This window comes from Oratosquilla oratoria, chromosome 15 (genome assembly GCF_046742065.1).
Source record: "Oratosquilla oratoria isolate Oo_2021 chromosome 15, ASM4674206v1, whole genome shotgun sequence".
NCBI classification, from domain to species: domain Eukaryota; kingdom Metazoa; phylum Arthropoda; class Malacostraca; order Stomatopoda; family Squillidae; genus Oratosquilla; species Oratosquilla oratoria.
Window position 1 is genome coordinate 41,337,256 of NC_134791.1, and position 14,387 is coordinate 41,351,642.

Here is a 14,387-nt window from a genome sequence, read left to right on the forward strand (position 1 = left end):
GGGTCACCAATTAAATGAAGCAGCTTTGCTGTGGATGTGCTGTGTCTTGCTACATTGCTTCTGACCCAGGGTAGTGGGTGAGATGCAGGGATGACCCTTCATCCAGGAGGAGCCATGAATTGAGGGAGGGAGGGGTGGTGAATGGGAGTGGAGTATGTGCGGATGAAGTGGGTGGGAGTGGATCTATGCCTTTGACTTTGGCTACCTTCCCTGTATTTCTTCACATCCTTTCAACATGTGGTCTTTCTTGATTTACTTCCATGACCTCATAATTAGGAGAGCTCTTCTATCAATGCACTCTATCCCCTTTAGTGACCTGAATACTGTAATCATGTCACCTTGTTCTCTTCAATCATTCTAAGTTGGCAGATCTAGCACTTTTAGTCTTTCCTCATTTGGTTTATCTGCCAGGCTGGCGACCAGTTTGGTTGCTACCCTTTGTAGAATACAAAGGGTAGCAACCAAACTTGCTTATATCCTTCACTCTTTGTGGGGACCATACTACTGACACATATTCCAGTCTTGGATGTATCAGGGTTTGGACGAGTTTTTTCATCTTCTCTTCATCCATACAGTGGAACACCAGTTTTATCTTCTGCAGTAGTCTGCATGTCTCTCCCACAATGCTGTTTATGTCTATCAGATGACAGGTTGTCTTTTATCAAGACTCCCAAGTCTTTCTTCATTTTTGCTTTTGTAATGGGTTCATTTCTCAAAGAATAGTTTAAGGATGGCCTTTTGCTGCCATTGCCCATTTCCAGTACTTTGCATTTTTTGGTATTGAACTTCATTTCCCATTCTTAGCTCCATGCAAAAATAGTATGTGTGTGTGCGTATGAATTTTTTTTGTATTTCAAGGTATTCTCTAATCATGACTTTTCTCCTTTACTTTCATACAGACCTTAATGACAGGTATTTCCATGTCTGCCATTGCCACCAATGGTGTAGTACCTGCTGGAGGGTCCTACTTTATGATATCAAGATCGTTAGGACCAGAGTTTGGTGGGGCAGTGGGCATCCTCTTCTACATTGGGACCACTGTAGCAGGTGCCATGTACATCATAGGAGCCATCGAAATATTTTTGGTAATGTATATAATTTCACATGTTCATCATTTTATCATATTCCCACCTCAACCTTTTCAATCTCAAGAGTGGACATGTATAATAAGTTACTTTTAAACAAATGAAATATTAAAAAAAAAAAAAAAAAAATTCTTATTGGGTAAAGTTTTCAGAGTACTGTGACTGGTTCACAGGTAGGATAATGTGTACCAGACTTCCATCTCACAAACCGATCCAAAGTTTAATGTATGTTAGAAATTTTACATAATAAAACCTTCAGATATACTGAATTTCAGTTATAATGGCCAAACCTTCCCCCAATTTGTTTGATATATTGAGGGTTTACTGTACACTCAAAACGACAGCCTTCCCAACATACGAGGGGTGATTGAAAAATTCATGGTCTATGGTAGAAGAACGCAAGATACAGACTTGTAGTTTTTTCACACAAAACCTAATTTTTCATAAGCTAATATAAGAATTTTCAAGCTTTTAACATAAGATTTTTTTGTTTTGTAGATAATTGATTTAGGACAGTAAGGTATTGTAGAGAAAATGGACAAAATTGGTCATTGGGCAGTCATTATATACCTCCACATCAAGGGCTTAACTCCAAAGGAAATTCACAATGACTACGTATACTCTGTATTCTTTCTAGTTTCCTTATATTCTTTTTAGCACTGGGTGTCCATAGTGTCGCTGCATATTCCAGTTTTGGTCTAATCAATGTGACTAATATTTTTTTAATAATTTCTTCATCCAAGTATTCAAATGCCACTTTCATTGACCTAAGTAGGTTGTAGGTTTCACTGACTATTTTGTTTATATGTCTATCCGGTGTCATGTCTTTGCTGATTATCACTCCAAGGTCCCTTTCCAAGTGCACTTTTTTTATTTCTTTTTCACCAATTTTGTAATTTTTTGAAATTTTGCTTTTTCCAAATTCCATCATGCTACACTTCTTGATATTGAAGTTCACTTCCCACTTTTGAATCCATTTCCAGATTTTGTCCAGGTCTGATTGTAATGAGTCACAGTCCTCTTCTGTTGATACTTTCTTTAATATTTTTGCGTCATCTGCGAAGAAATTCATATAACATTCAACTCCTTTGTCCATGTCATTTATGTATATGGCAAACATGATTGGAGCCAGTACTGACCCTTGTGGAACACCACTTATCATTTCTTCCCATTTCGAGTATTTTTCTCTAATTACTACCCTCATTTTTCTCCCAGTCAGGAAATCTTTCATCCATTCTAATAAATTACCTGCAATGCCACCTATTGATTTTAATTTTCCTATCAATTTCTTGTGTGGTACTTTGTCAAATGCCTTTTGTAGATCTAGATAGGCACAGTCTGCCCATCCATCTCTCTCTAGTATATCTATTAGTCTTGAATAGAAGCAGATTAGATTTGTTGTACATGATCTTCCCTGTCTAAATCCAAATTGGCTTGGGTTTAGTATAGATTTTTCTTCCAGATGTTTAACCCATCTACTTTTGATCACTTTTTCACATATCTTAGCTACTGTGCTTGTTAGGGAGACCACTCTGTAGTTAGTTGGATTTTCCTTGTTTCTCCTTTATATATTGGTACAATGTTTGCATTTTTCCAGTCTTGTGGTACTTTTCCCTCTTTGAGTGAGCATTTAATTGTAGTGTGTATTTTATCTGTTAATTCCTCTACGCATTCCTTCAGTATCCAATTTGCAATTCCACCTGGACCATGTGGTTTTCTAACGTCAAGGTTTTTTATTTGGTCACTGATTTCCTTTTCTGTTACAGTTATTTCCTTCATTTGGGGGATTTCTGTCTATTCCCTCACAGTTAGGTGTGTTCTCAATTATGAATACAGATTTGAAGTGGTTGCTCATAACTTCTGCCATTTCTTGTTCTGTGTATTCATGACTTCCTTGGTGCAGTTTTTCTATTTCTTGTTTGTTTTTTAGTTTACCATTCACATATCTATAAAATAGTTTTGGTTGTTCCTTGCATTTTTCTATTATTTCCTTTTCATAATTTCTCTTTTCTTCTCTTCATATTTTTACTTAATCGTTTCTTAGTTTGATGTATGTTTGCCATTTGCTCCTTTTTTTTTGTCTTCCATTTTTTCTAAGCTTTGTCTCTTTTATCCTGTGTGTATATATGTATATATATATACATACATACATATACAAAGAGACATTAATTGTTACAAACTAGAAGAAACATAGTACTGTGAACCACTTCATTTAGTTTGAGAGGTGAGGTACATGTCACACATTGGTTTTTTATTTGCTTGTTTATTTATTGCTCCTATGTGTTTGTGGCAAAGTCGTAATCATGCATTGCAGGTCTTGGTTTTCTGTCCAATTTCCAACAGTGACTCTTACCAGCCCAAACAGATAATAGGGCAAAGGTGACTTCTTTGGCTGCAGCTCTAAACCTCCTGGCATAGGCTCATCACCCTTATATTTATTGTATCCTGACAATAAACTCATGTGTATTATTTTATTTTATTTTCAAGGCCTCACTAGTATTCTTTCCATTCTACAGACTTATATGGCGCCGATGTTATCAATATTTGGTGACTTCACTCAAGACGCAAGCATCATGTATAACAACTTTCGGGTCTATGGGACATTCCTACTCCTCATCATGGCCTTCATTGTGAGCTGTGGTGTGGCCTTTGTCAGCAAATTTGCTGCCATTGCACTGGCCTGCGTCATTGGCTCTATCTTCGCCATCCTCATTGGCATCTTCGTTAACATCAAAGGGTCCAGTGACCTTCAGTGAGTAGTCACCAGCATGTTATAGTAATGATGAAACCAACCATCCTTAGCCTGTGTTATACACTGGTCCACAGCCAAAATGCCTCTAAAGTAGATGTACTTAATTTTAACTAATTATGGTTCATTAATAATGAAAACCATAATATTATTGATTAGTTCTGTTTTTCAAGATGCATTACTGTGTCTCTACAAATATGTATAGTTTTGAAGATAATATAGCTATGCCCTCCCTTACCAAAAAAAATACAATATCTTATTGTTTATAAGACATGTCTCATTTCAGCAGGGCATATTTAGGAAAAAAGTTTTACATACATATACCAAGGCTTTTTCCCCCTTACAAGGGAGGTAGCCAAAAAGGAAAAGGCATAAAATCATTTCCACCCATTCCATCCCTGAATACACTCCACACCCCTCCACCCTCCCTCTTATCTTAGCACCTCCTGGATGACAGGTCATCCCTGCACCTTGTCCACTACCCTGGGTCAGAAGCAGTGTCCAAGACACAGCACATCCACAGCAAGGCCGCTTCATTAAATCGGCGACCCCCCCCCCCCTCTCCATCCCCCCATGCATAAAAGGAGAAGACGGGGAGAAATCCCTTCGGGCTGCGTCAAATTTTGCTCACACATACTACCTCACCCCCCATCCCCCGCCCATTCCACCTCATGCATCACAACATCATCCATATACAACCATTCTCCATTCACCCCTATCTTCTGTCCTCTCCCATCCTTCCTCAACAGACATTCCCCTCTTCCCCAAAGCCCCCTTCACCCCATCCATCCACCTCATCCTAGGACGTCCCCTCATGTTCACTCCCTCCACATCTGCCTTCCATACCTCTTTTACTAGTCTTTCTTCACTCATTCTTTCCATGTGTCCAAACCATCCTAATACTCTTTCATCAACCCTGTCTCTCAACTCCCTTTCCACACCTGTTCTCCTCCTCACCTCCTTATTTCTCACTCTATCTAGCCTAGTAACCCCCATCATACTTCTCAGACACCTCATCTCAAACACATTCAAACTCCTCTCTTCCTCTCTTATGTTCCATGCTTGTGCCCCCATACAGTGCTGTTGGCACAATCACTCTTTCATACAGTCTCCTCTTAGCATCCATTCCCAAACGTCTATTCCTCATTACACTCTTTAATCCATCAAGGCATTTACTCGCTTCTCTCAATCTACATTCTACCTCCACCTTCACTCCACCTTTTCCTGCCACATTTGCACCCAAGTATCTAAAACTATCCACTTCCTCCAGTCGCTCTCCCTTAATGCTCACTTCCAGTCTACTGCCACTTTTACCCCTTGTACATCTCATCACCTTACTTTTACACACACTTATCTTTAGCTTTCTTCTATCACATACTCTCCCAAACTCTGTCACCAACTCCCTCAATCCCTCCTCCGATCCTGCCACAAGCGCAGTGTTGTCCGCAAACAACAGCTGGCTCACCTCCCACTTTTCTCCATTTTCTTTAACCATCTCCAGTCCCTGACCCACTACCCTTGCATTTACCTCTTGCACTACCCCATCCATGTATAAGTTGAACAGCCAGGGCGACATAACGCATCCTTGATGAAGTCCCACCTTTACCTTTAACCACTCACTCTCTCCATTTCTAATCCTGACACAAGCTCTACTACTCTCATAAAAACTCTTGACAGCTCCCAGAAGCTTTCCTCCTATCCCATATATCTGCATGACCTCCCACAGTGTCTTTCTGTCTACCCTATCGTAAGCCTTTTAAAACAAGTTGGCAGTACATTTTTAAAACAAGTTGGCAGTACATTACGAAGCATTACAAAAGCACTTCATTTGTGGCAGAAATTCCCTATATGATTACAGTAATAAACTCACAGTATACATTGAAAAAAAAAGTACCTTAACTATAGCTGAACTGTTAAAAAAGCAACTTTGTATAATGGATATATTTCTCTGTGGATTTAATGTTGTTTTGTAGGCTTGGATTTTACCATTATCTTTATTCAGTTATATTTCTTATGTACAGGTTGTTTCAAGCTGGCTATTGGTAGGAGTGTATTGAGAATTACTCAGGTATGATCAATCAGCTGGTACCAACAAACTTACCTATTGTATACAGGAAAGAAGCAATGCTCATTACATCCTGTCTCCTGTTCTTTAATTTTCTAATGTACCTAGACTGAAATTCATGTATAATTCCAACTTAATCTACATTTTTTATTTCCAATTATCACATTTAGATTTGAACTCGTGTATTGTTTGAGCTTGGGCCATATCACATTCTAAGCTATTCCACATATACATTTATATGGAAAAATATATTTCTTCACATCCTTTTGGCATGAAGTCTTTCTTAATTTACTTCCATGACCTCTTAAAGCCCTCCCATCTTTAATCAGATCTCTCTATCAAAGGATTACAAAGGGGGAGCACTATAATCATGTCACCTCTTTCTCTTCAATCTATCAAGGTTGGCAGACCCAGTACCTTTAGTCTTTCCTCATATAGTTTATCTGCCAGGCTGGGGACCAGTATGGTTGCTACCCTTTGTATTCTCTCAACCTTGCTTATATCCTTCACTCTGTGTGGGGACCATACTACTGATGCATATGTCTTGGACATATCAGGGTTTCAATGAGTTTTTTCATAACCTTTCATATGATGGAATCCACTTTAATGTTTTACAGTAGTCCATATGTCTCTCCCACAATCCTGCTGATATGTTTGTCAGGTGACAGGTTTTCTTTTATCAAGACTCCCATGTATTCCTATCTCTTTTGCTTTTGTATTCGCTTCCCAAGGAATAGTTAAGGATGGCCTTTTTTCACTATTGCCCATTTCCAGTACTTTGCGTATTGCTGGTATTTTGTTGTATTATGGGAGGTAAATGCAAAGGTAATGGGTAGGGATTGGATATGGTTAAAGGAAATGGAGAAAAGTGGGAGATAAACCAGTTGTTGTTTGCTGATGACACTGCACTTGTAGCAGGATCAGAGGAGGGATTGAGGAAGTGAGTGACAGAGTTTGGGAAAGTGTGCGGAAGAAGGAAGTTGAAGATAAATGTGGGCAAAAGTAAGGTGATGAGATGTACAAGGGGAGAAAATGGCAGCAGATTGGAAGTGAGTATTAAGGGAGAGAAATTGGAAGAAGTGGATAGTTTTAGATACTTGGGTGCAAACGTGGCAGGAAAAGGAGTGGAGGTGGAGGTAGAATGTAGATTGAGAGAAGTGAGTAAATATCTTGGAGGATTAAAAAGTGTAATGAGAAATAGACATTTGGGAATGGATGCTAAAAGGAGATTGTATGAAAGCACTGTACGGGCAGAAACATGAAACATAGAAGGAGTGAATGTATGTGAGATGAGGTGTCTGACAAGTATGATAGGGGTTACTAGGCTGGATAGAGTGAGAAATGAGGTGAGGAGGAGTATGGAGGTGGAAAGGGAGTTGGGAGATAGGGTTGATGAAAGAGTATTGGGATGGTTTGGACACGTGGAAAGAATGAGTGAAGAAAGACTAGTAAAAGAGGGTGTGGAAGGCAAAGTTGGAAGGAGTGAACATGAGGGGTCGACCTAGGATGAGATGGATGGGTGGGGTAAAAGGGGCTTTGGGAAAGAGGGGAATGTCTGTTGAGGAAAGATGGGAGAGGACAGAAGATAGGGGTGAATGGAGAATGGTTGTATATGGATGATGCTATGATGCATGAGGGGGGAGTGTGGGGGGGATTGGGGGGTGAGGGAGCATATATGAGAAATAATTTGATGCAGCCCGAAGGGATTTCTCCCTGTCTTCTTCTTTTCTGCATGAGGGGACAGAGAGGAGGCGCCACCGATTTAATGAAGCAGCCTTGCTGTGGATGTGCTGTGTCTTGTGACACTGCTTCTGACCCAGGGCAGTGGACAAGATGCAGGGATGACCCATCATCCAGGTGGTGCCAAGGGACAAAGAGGGGTGGTCGCCGAATTTATGAAACAGCCTTGCTGTGGATGTGCTGTGTCTTGCGACACTGCTTTTGACCCAGGGCAGTGGAGAGGATGCAGGGATGACCTGTCATCCAGGAGGTGCCAAGATAAGAGGGAGGGAGGAGGGTGGAGGGGAGTGGAATATATAGGAAATGGAATGGGTGGGAGTGGTTTCTATGCCATTTTCTTTTTGGCTACCCCTCATGTAGGGGGAAAAAGCCTTTGGTATATGTATGTATGTACTATCATTACATCCCATCATGATATTTTGTCCTCCACTATCATTACATCCCATTGTGATCTTTTGTCCTCCACTGTCATTACATCCCATCATGATATTTTGTCCTCTACTGACATTATATCTTAAAGTTTTATTTTGTCCTATACTGACATATTGTTCTACATTATTGCTAAACTCTACTCTGTTTTCCCCAGTACACTCTATTTCCCCTTCCAATTGTCCAATACCAAGGATCAAGAAAGCGTATCCCAGTTGCGTGCACAATCGTGATATCCTCTTATTGATCCCTATGGCTCTACTGTTCCAACACGAGCCTGCGTAGATCCTCGGGAGGATCCCACAGATTATGTGATGGGTCCCATGTTCCTTCATCACCCGAAGGAATACCTTGTTATTCTGAACAAGTTCCTCTGATCTCACCCTACCCACATCGTTACTTCCCATTTGAACAATCGTAACCATGTTCATCTGTCTATGCTCCCTGATGGTCTGGGTACAATTGGTGATCCCACGGCCCAGTTGACATACAAGCTTGCAACGTCATTTAGTTCCACTGCAGGATGTCATCATAGCCTTGCACCATGGAGTTCCCCACCACCAAGAACTCCTGATTTTCAGCCATTTCATCCTCCAGCAGAGTAAAACGATTGGCTAGAGCCAGTGGCTACTCCACAGGGTACCTGCTTACTGAATGCGGGCTCAACAAACGGGACCCCATGGAGCGCCACTCGCTCACGGCAGTGGCAGAAGGGGAAGAAGTGGAATGCTCTTTTGGTTGTGGGGAGGATTCACTCTTCTCCCAGAACACACTCCTGAGAAGATGAATTTCCTCCTCACACATCCTGAGATGGTCCTCCTGGTTCACACAACAACAAGCCATTTTGCTCCTCTTTCAGCAATACAAATGGCAAAGAGAAAATATAAATCAACAAAAGAAACCAAAGCGGTCTCTAAATAAACTAGATACAAGAAGCTTACTCTTGTTACCTTATACTATTACTTCTACCTTTGGAGTACAGCAACAGAATACCGTTTTGATTCTAAATTAATAGAACACTACACTTTATCTTATATCTGTAACTGTATAGCGCTATATGTATACAATTACAAAAACACAACACAATCACTTTACACTATTTGGAGGTATTTCACAGGTATTCGCTAGCTGGTGTCTCTGCAGAAAACAAGCTCTCTAGCTGAGGTCATGAAGCAGACTGAAATTCACTTTACACTTGTATTAGGGTGGTTTTAAATGAAACCATAAGTTCAATTGTTTAAAGTAAATATTTCACAGCGCAAACAACGTGCGTACACTTAGGAAGTGAGAACAAGACTGCCCCACACCAACCCTTGAGTTGGCGCGAAATGCATACATGAATCGCATTTGCGATTACAAAAAAATGCTCACAGAAATATACAATAATAAATAGTATATAGCAATAAATAAACAACACTGCAAACATGTATATACAACACACAAGAAGTATGTCACCATTACATTGCTCGGCCACCACCACTCAATGACCCCACTGAGCAAACAAGAAAAACAATTGACCACAACAAGACAAAATGGACAACATATACATCTGACTCCACACACACCCCAGGGGAATGACAAAAGTGTAGAAAGAAATTGGCTCATCAACACACCCTATACATTAACATAACACATATAATTACATGACATAAATGCAATACATACACAAAACAAGAGATACACAAAAGGAAATGGATACAAGTACAAGAAATATACACAAAAATTGTATACAAATACAAGAATATATAAAAGAACTGTATACAAATACAAGAATACATAAAAGAACTGGAAGGCACTTCCCCTAGGTTACAGGAAAGCCTTGTTGCAAAAGACAGTAGAGTCTCAAAAGACACCAGAAAAAGGATATACATAAAAAATTCCAAAATAAGGTGAAACCTACCTCGAGTGATAGTGCCATTATCTACCCAGTCTGAATGTGAGAGTGAATCTAATGCATCAACAACAATTATACAGGCCTGAGCTTGTGCACGCCTATAGTCGAGTACCCAGTCGGGATATGAGGGTATCAGCCAGTTTGAAACACCATTGGAAAGAATTGCCACCAGGGGTATCTGAAAAAAGTTTAATGAAATTAGACTTAAAGATGTCATAATTATAATCCAAAGACTTGGGATCTAAGCACAATGCAGACAGCAACTCAGATGCCAGAGAATGTAGCACAAGCTGGGACCTCACAAAGGAGATCTTTTCAGGCCCAGTCAAAACATTGGAGTTCTCTATAGCATCCTCGCATTGGTGAATAAAATCAGTCTTATAATGAGGATCTTGGCCTGAGAATTTAATAACAGAGGGATCCTGATGTAATAAGGTCAAGTGACGTGCCATTGTTTCAGATGGTATTTGGGGACTAATAAAAGATGGTACCTTTGGCTTAGACATATTAGAAGGGGGGCAAGGTAACTGCACTCCACTACGTAATAACATTGACGAGAAAAACAGAAAAATTATACATTAATTATTGCGACCGCTTTACAAAAACACAAGCCCCTTTACAGGAAAAATTAATCCATCTAGGCTGATGGTCATAAAACAATGTCCAACACAACCTATCATATGAGGAGAGATTGGCTAAACTGGAGTTACCGACGCTGGAGCAAAGAAGAGAGAGAGGTGACCTACTGACCATCTACAGAATCATGAAAGGCACAGAGATACTTGATAGAGAGGACTTACTAAACTGGGACAAGAGAAACACAAGAGGACATGGAAAGAAAATAGAAAAAACATAGCTACAGAAGAGAACTGAAGAAAAACAGTTTTCCACATAGAGTATTGGACAATTGGAACAAACTGGATAATGAAATAGTATGTGCAAAAACCATTCATGAGTTTAAAAGCAAATTAGACACTGCGAAATACAAAGGTGGGACACCACGAGCATAGCTCCCCTTCCCGCAAAATACAACTAGGTAAATACACAGGAAATACCCCCCCCCCAAAAAAAAAATAATAAAAAAAAATAAACAATAACACCAGTTTTCTTACAACCAAAGAAAACGTGACCGTCAATGAAATGACATCACGGAGGAAACAAACATGGCAGCCAAGACAACACGCCTGGCTATGAATATATGAAATTTATACAAAAATTTATCACAAAATCTCAAAAGAAGATTACTGGAATGCTTACTACAGGAAAATATATGTAAATGCAAAATATTGATAAACGATGGAAAATACCTGGTCGGAGGCAACGTGAAACCGGCTATCACGCAGGACAATTCTTCATTCAGTCTAGGCATGAACAGTAATCCGTCCTCATCCAGTCTCCAAGTTAATCGTCATAAATATAGTAACCATAGGCAAGTGTTCCACCAATGCTGAAGACGATGACGATAAACAAAAGTTCAAACGAAGCCAGAACACGAAGAACCACGAAGCATTCGTCTTTCAATAAAATCACGTGGCGGACCTTGCCAATACACTGTTCCTTAGCAACACACTGTTCCTTAGCACCATCACTTCTTAAAAGTTATTAAATCCTGTAATCCTAGAAAACTAAAAAGGAAGACAAAGAAAAAAAAATATATATACTCGTGCAAAATGCCGGCTGGCTCCAAAGTTCACAACATTGCAAAACTCAAATTGAGTTTGGAAGACTATTGAAATATAAAGTACATATGAATGTACAGAAAGTTCACACAATAATTGTTTTTATGCTGCCACCAAAATGTATTAGGGTGGCTTTAAATGAAACCATAAGTTCAATTGTTTAAATATTTCACAGCACAAACAACGTGCGTACACTTAGGAAGCGAGAACAAGACTGCCCCACGCCAACCCTTGAGTTGGCGCGAAAAGCATACATGAATCACATTTGCAATTACAAAAAAAATGCTCACAGAAATATAAAATAATAAATATATAGCAAGAAATAAACAACACTGCAAACATGTATATACGACACACAAGAAGTATGTCACCATTACACACTTCTGACTCCATTTCCAGACTTTGTCCAGGTCTTTTTGTAGTGATTTGCAATCTTCCTCTGTACTTACTCTCTTTAGTAGTTTTGCATCATCTACAAAGAAGTTCATATAACATTCCACACCTTCAACTATGTCATTTATATATATGGCAAACATTATCGGAGCCAATACAGAACCTTGTGGGGCTCCATTTATCATTTCTTCCCAGTTCAAGTTCTTGTCTTTGAGTACCACCCTCATTTTTCTCCCGTTCATGAAATCTTTCATTCATTCCAATAACTCTCCTTGTACTCCACCTATTGTTTCAGTTTTTCTTAGTAGCTTTTTGTGTGGTACTTTGTCAAATGCTTTTTGTAAATCTAAGAAGGCACAATCTGCCCATCCGTCCCCTTCTGCCTGAGAAGTATGATAGGGGTTATTAGGTTGGATAGTGTGAGAAATGAGGTGATAAGAGCAGGGGTGAAAAGAGAGTTTGGAGATAGGATTGATTAAAGAGTATTGGGATGGTTTGGACACATAAAAAGAATGGGTGAAGAAAGATTAGTAAAAGAGGTGTGGAAAGCAGAGATGGGTGGAATGAACATGACGGGTGACCAAGGATGAGATGAATGTGGTAAAAGGGGCATTGGAAAAGAGGGGAATGTCTGTTGAGAAAAGAAGGGAGAAGACAGAAGATAGGGATGAGTGGAGAATTGTTGTGTATAGATGATGCTGTAATGCATGGAAGGGAGTGGCTTGGTGATGGGTTAGTAGTGTGTGTGAATGATATTTATATTCAGCCTGAAGGGATTTCTCCCAGTCCTCTCTTTTTCTGCATGAGGGGACAGAGAGGAAGGGGGTCCCCAATTAAATAAAGCAGCCTTGCTGTAGATGTGCTGTGTCTTGCTAATACATTGCTTCTTACCCTAGCAGTGGGTGAGATGTAGGGATGAACTGTCATCCAGCAGGAGCCAAGATAAGAGGGAGGGAGGGGTGAATTGGAGTGGAGTATGTGGGGATGGAATGGGTGGGAATGGATACATACATATATCAAAGACTTTTTCCCCCTTACAAGGGAGGTAGCAAAAAAAAAAAAAAAAAAAAAAGCCAGAGGTATAAATCACTCCCACCCATTCCATCCTTTACATACTCCACTCCCCTCCACCCTCTTATCCCCATTTATATGTCACAAACTAGGTCCTGTATTTGAGTTGGTACATTGAATCATAAACCATGATTCAAGCAGTCCTTGCAATCCAGGTTCTAGAACTATTTAGCCTTTTTTGGGTCAATTAAATCTCACTGGGGTTAAGAAAATAGTGGAGCGCAATTTCCTAATTTAATATGTACATAAATTACAATTTGCTTTTAACTTACAATGAAGTCAGTGTGAACAGAGTGCAAGCACGGTAATCAGGAAAGCCCAAGAATGCCCTCACCTCCATTTATACTACAGCCGTACAACACCAGTGCCATGGCACAGGTACCAATGTGTACCAGTGTAACCTATCCTATCACTATTTACCCAGCTCCACACAATTTACCCGTTTCTTTGTTTTTGTGTGAAGAAGGCTCACAATATATTCACTACTACACATCTAAAACATGTAAGCGTGGGGGACTGAGAGTTGAGGGCCCTACTTCGAGTCATCATCTTGATTTATGTTCCCTCTGACATCTGAGGACGGGAGGCTCCGAATTTGTAGTTATTGGATAGGTACAATAGGTTTTCCCTCGGCGCCACGTATATAAGTAGGCGCGCGGGCATTACCTGGGTTGTACTTCCTCGCTCAACACCTAGAAAATGTGGAAACTCTGCTTTTCCGTCTGCGGCTGGAGGACCGTTGTATCTGGCAAATCAAGACCAACCCCACGATCGAAGAAAGAAGATGCCAACATTGCCGCCACCCTGAAGCCACCCTTGACCACTACCTCGAGCATTGCCCCACAACTGCTTTTCTGAGGAGAGGGCCTCTGACAACATCTGAGGGTCTTGTGCGCCGCCTATGCAGCCACTTAAGTCCATTTGAACTGCGTCAGCTGGTGGAGTGTCAGCCCCCCCCCCTTTAATTTATATATATATATATATATACAGTATGTCTCTACTCTGTCCGGCAGGGTGAATTCATAGCGATGTGCATACGTACATATATTGCATACGTATGCACATCTAATGTATGTGTGAGTGTGTGTGACCAAGGCCACACACTCATACATTGAATCACCCCCCCTTTAATTTTTACACATATATTTCTACTGTCCGGAAGGGTGAATTCATAGCGATGTGCATACGTATATTGCATACGTATGCACATCTAATGTATGTATGAGCTCATACATTGAATCACCCCCTCTTTTCTTTACAATTATATATGCTTATTAGATGT

The 14,387-nt window shown here is 40.2% G+C and overlaps 1 protein-coding gene across 5 annotated transcripts in view; it reads left to right on the forward strand.

The window, feature by feature from the left end:
• Positions 1-14,387, forward strand: part of kcc (solute carrier family 12 member kcc) — a 731,707-nt gene that overhangs the window by 527,424 nt on the left and 189,896 nt on the right. For all 5 annotated transcript variants that reach the window (XM_076198824.1, XM_076198825.1, XM_076198828.1 and 2 more), the window contains 2 exons: positions 900-1,085; positions 3,602-3,837. In XM_076198824.1, coding sequence (XP_076054939.1) covers positions 900-1,085; positions 3,602-3,837 — 422 coding nt within the window. The remainder of the gene's footprint in view (positions 1-899; positions 1,086-3,601; positions 3,838-14,387) is intronic.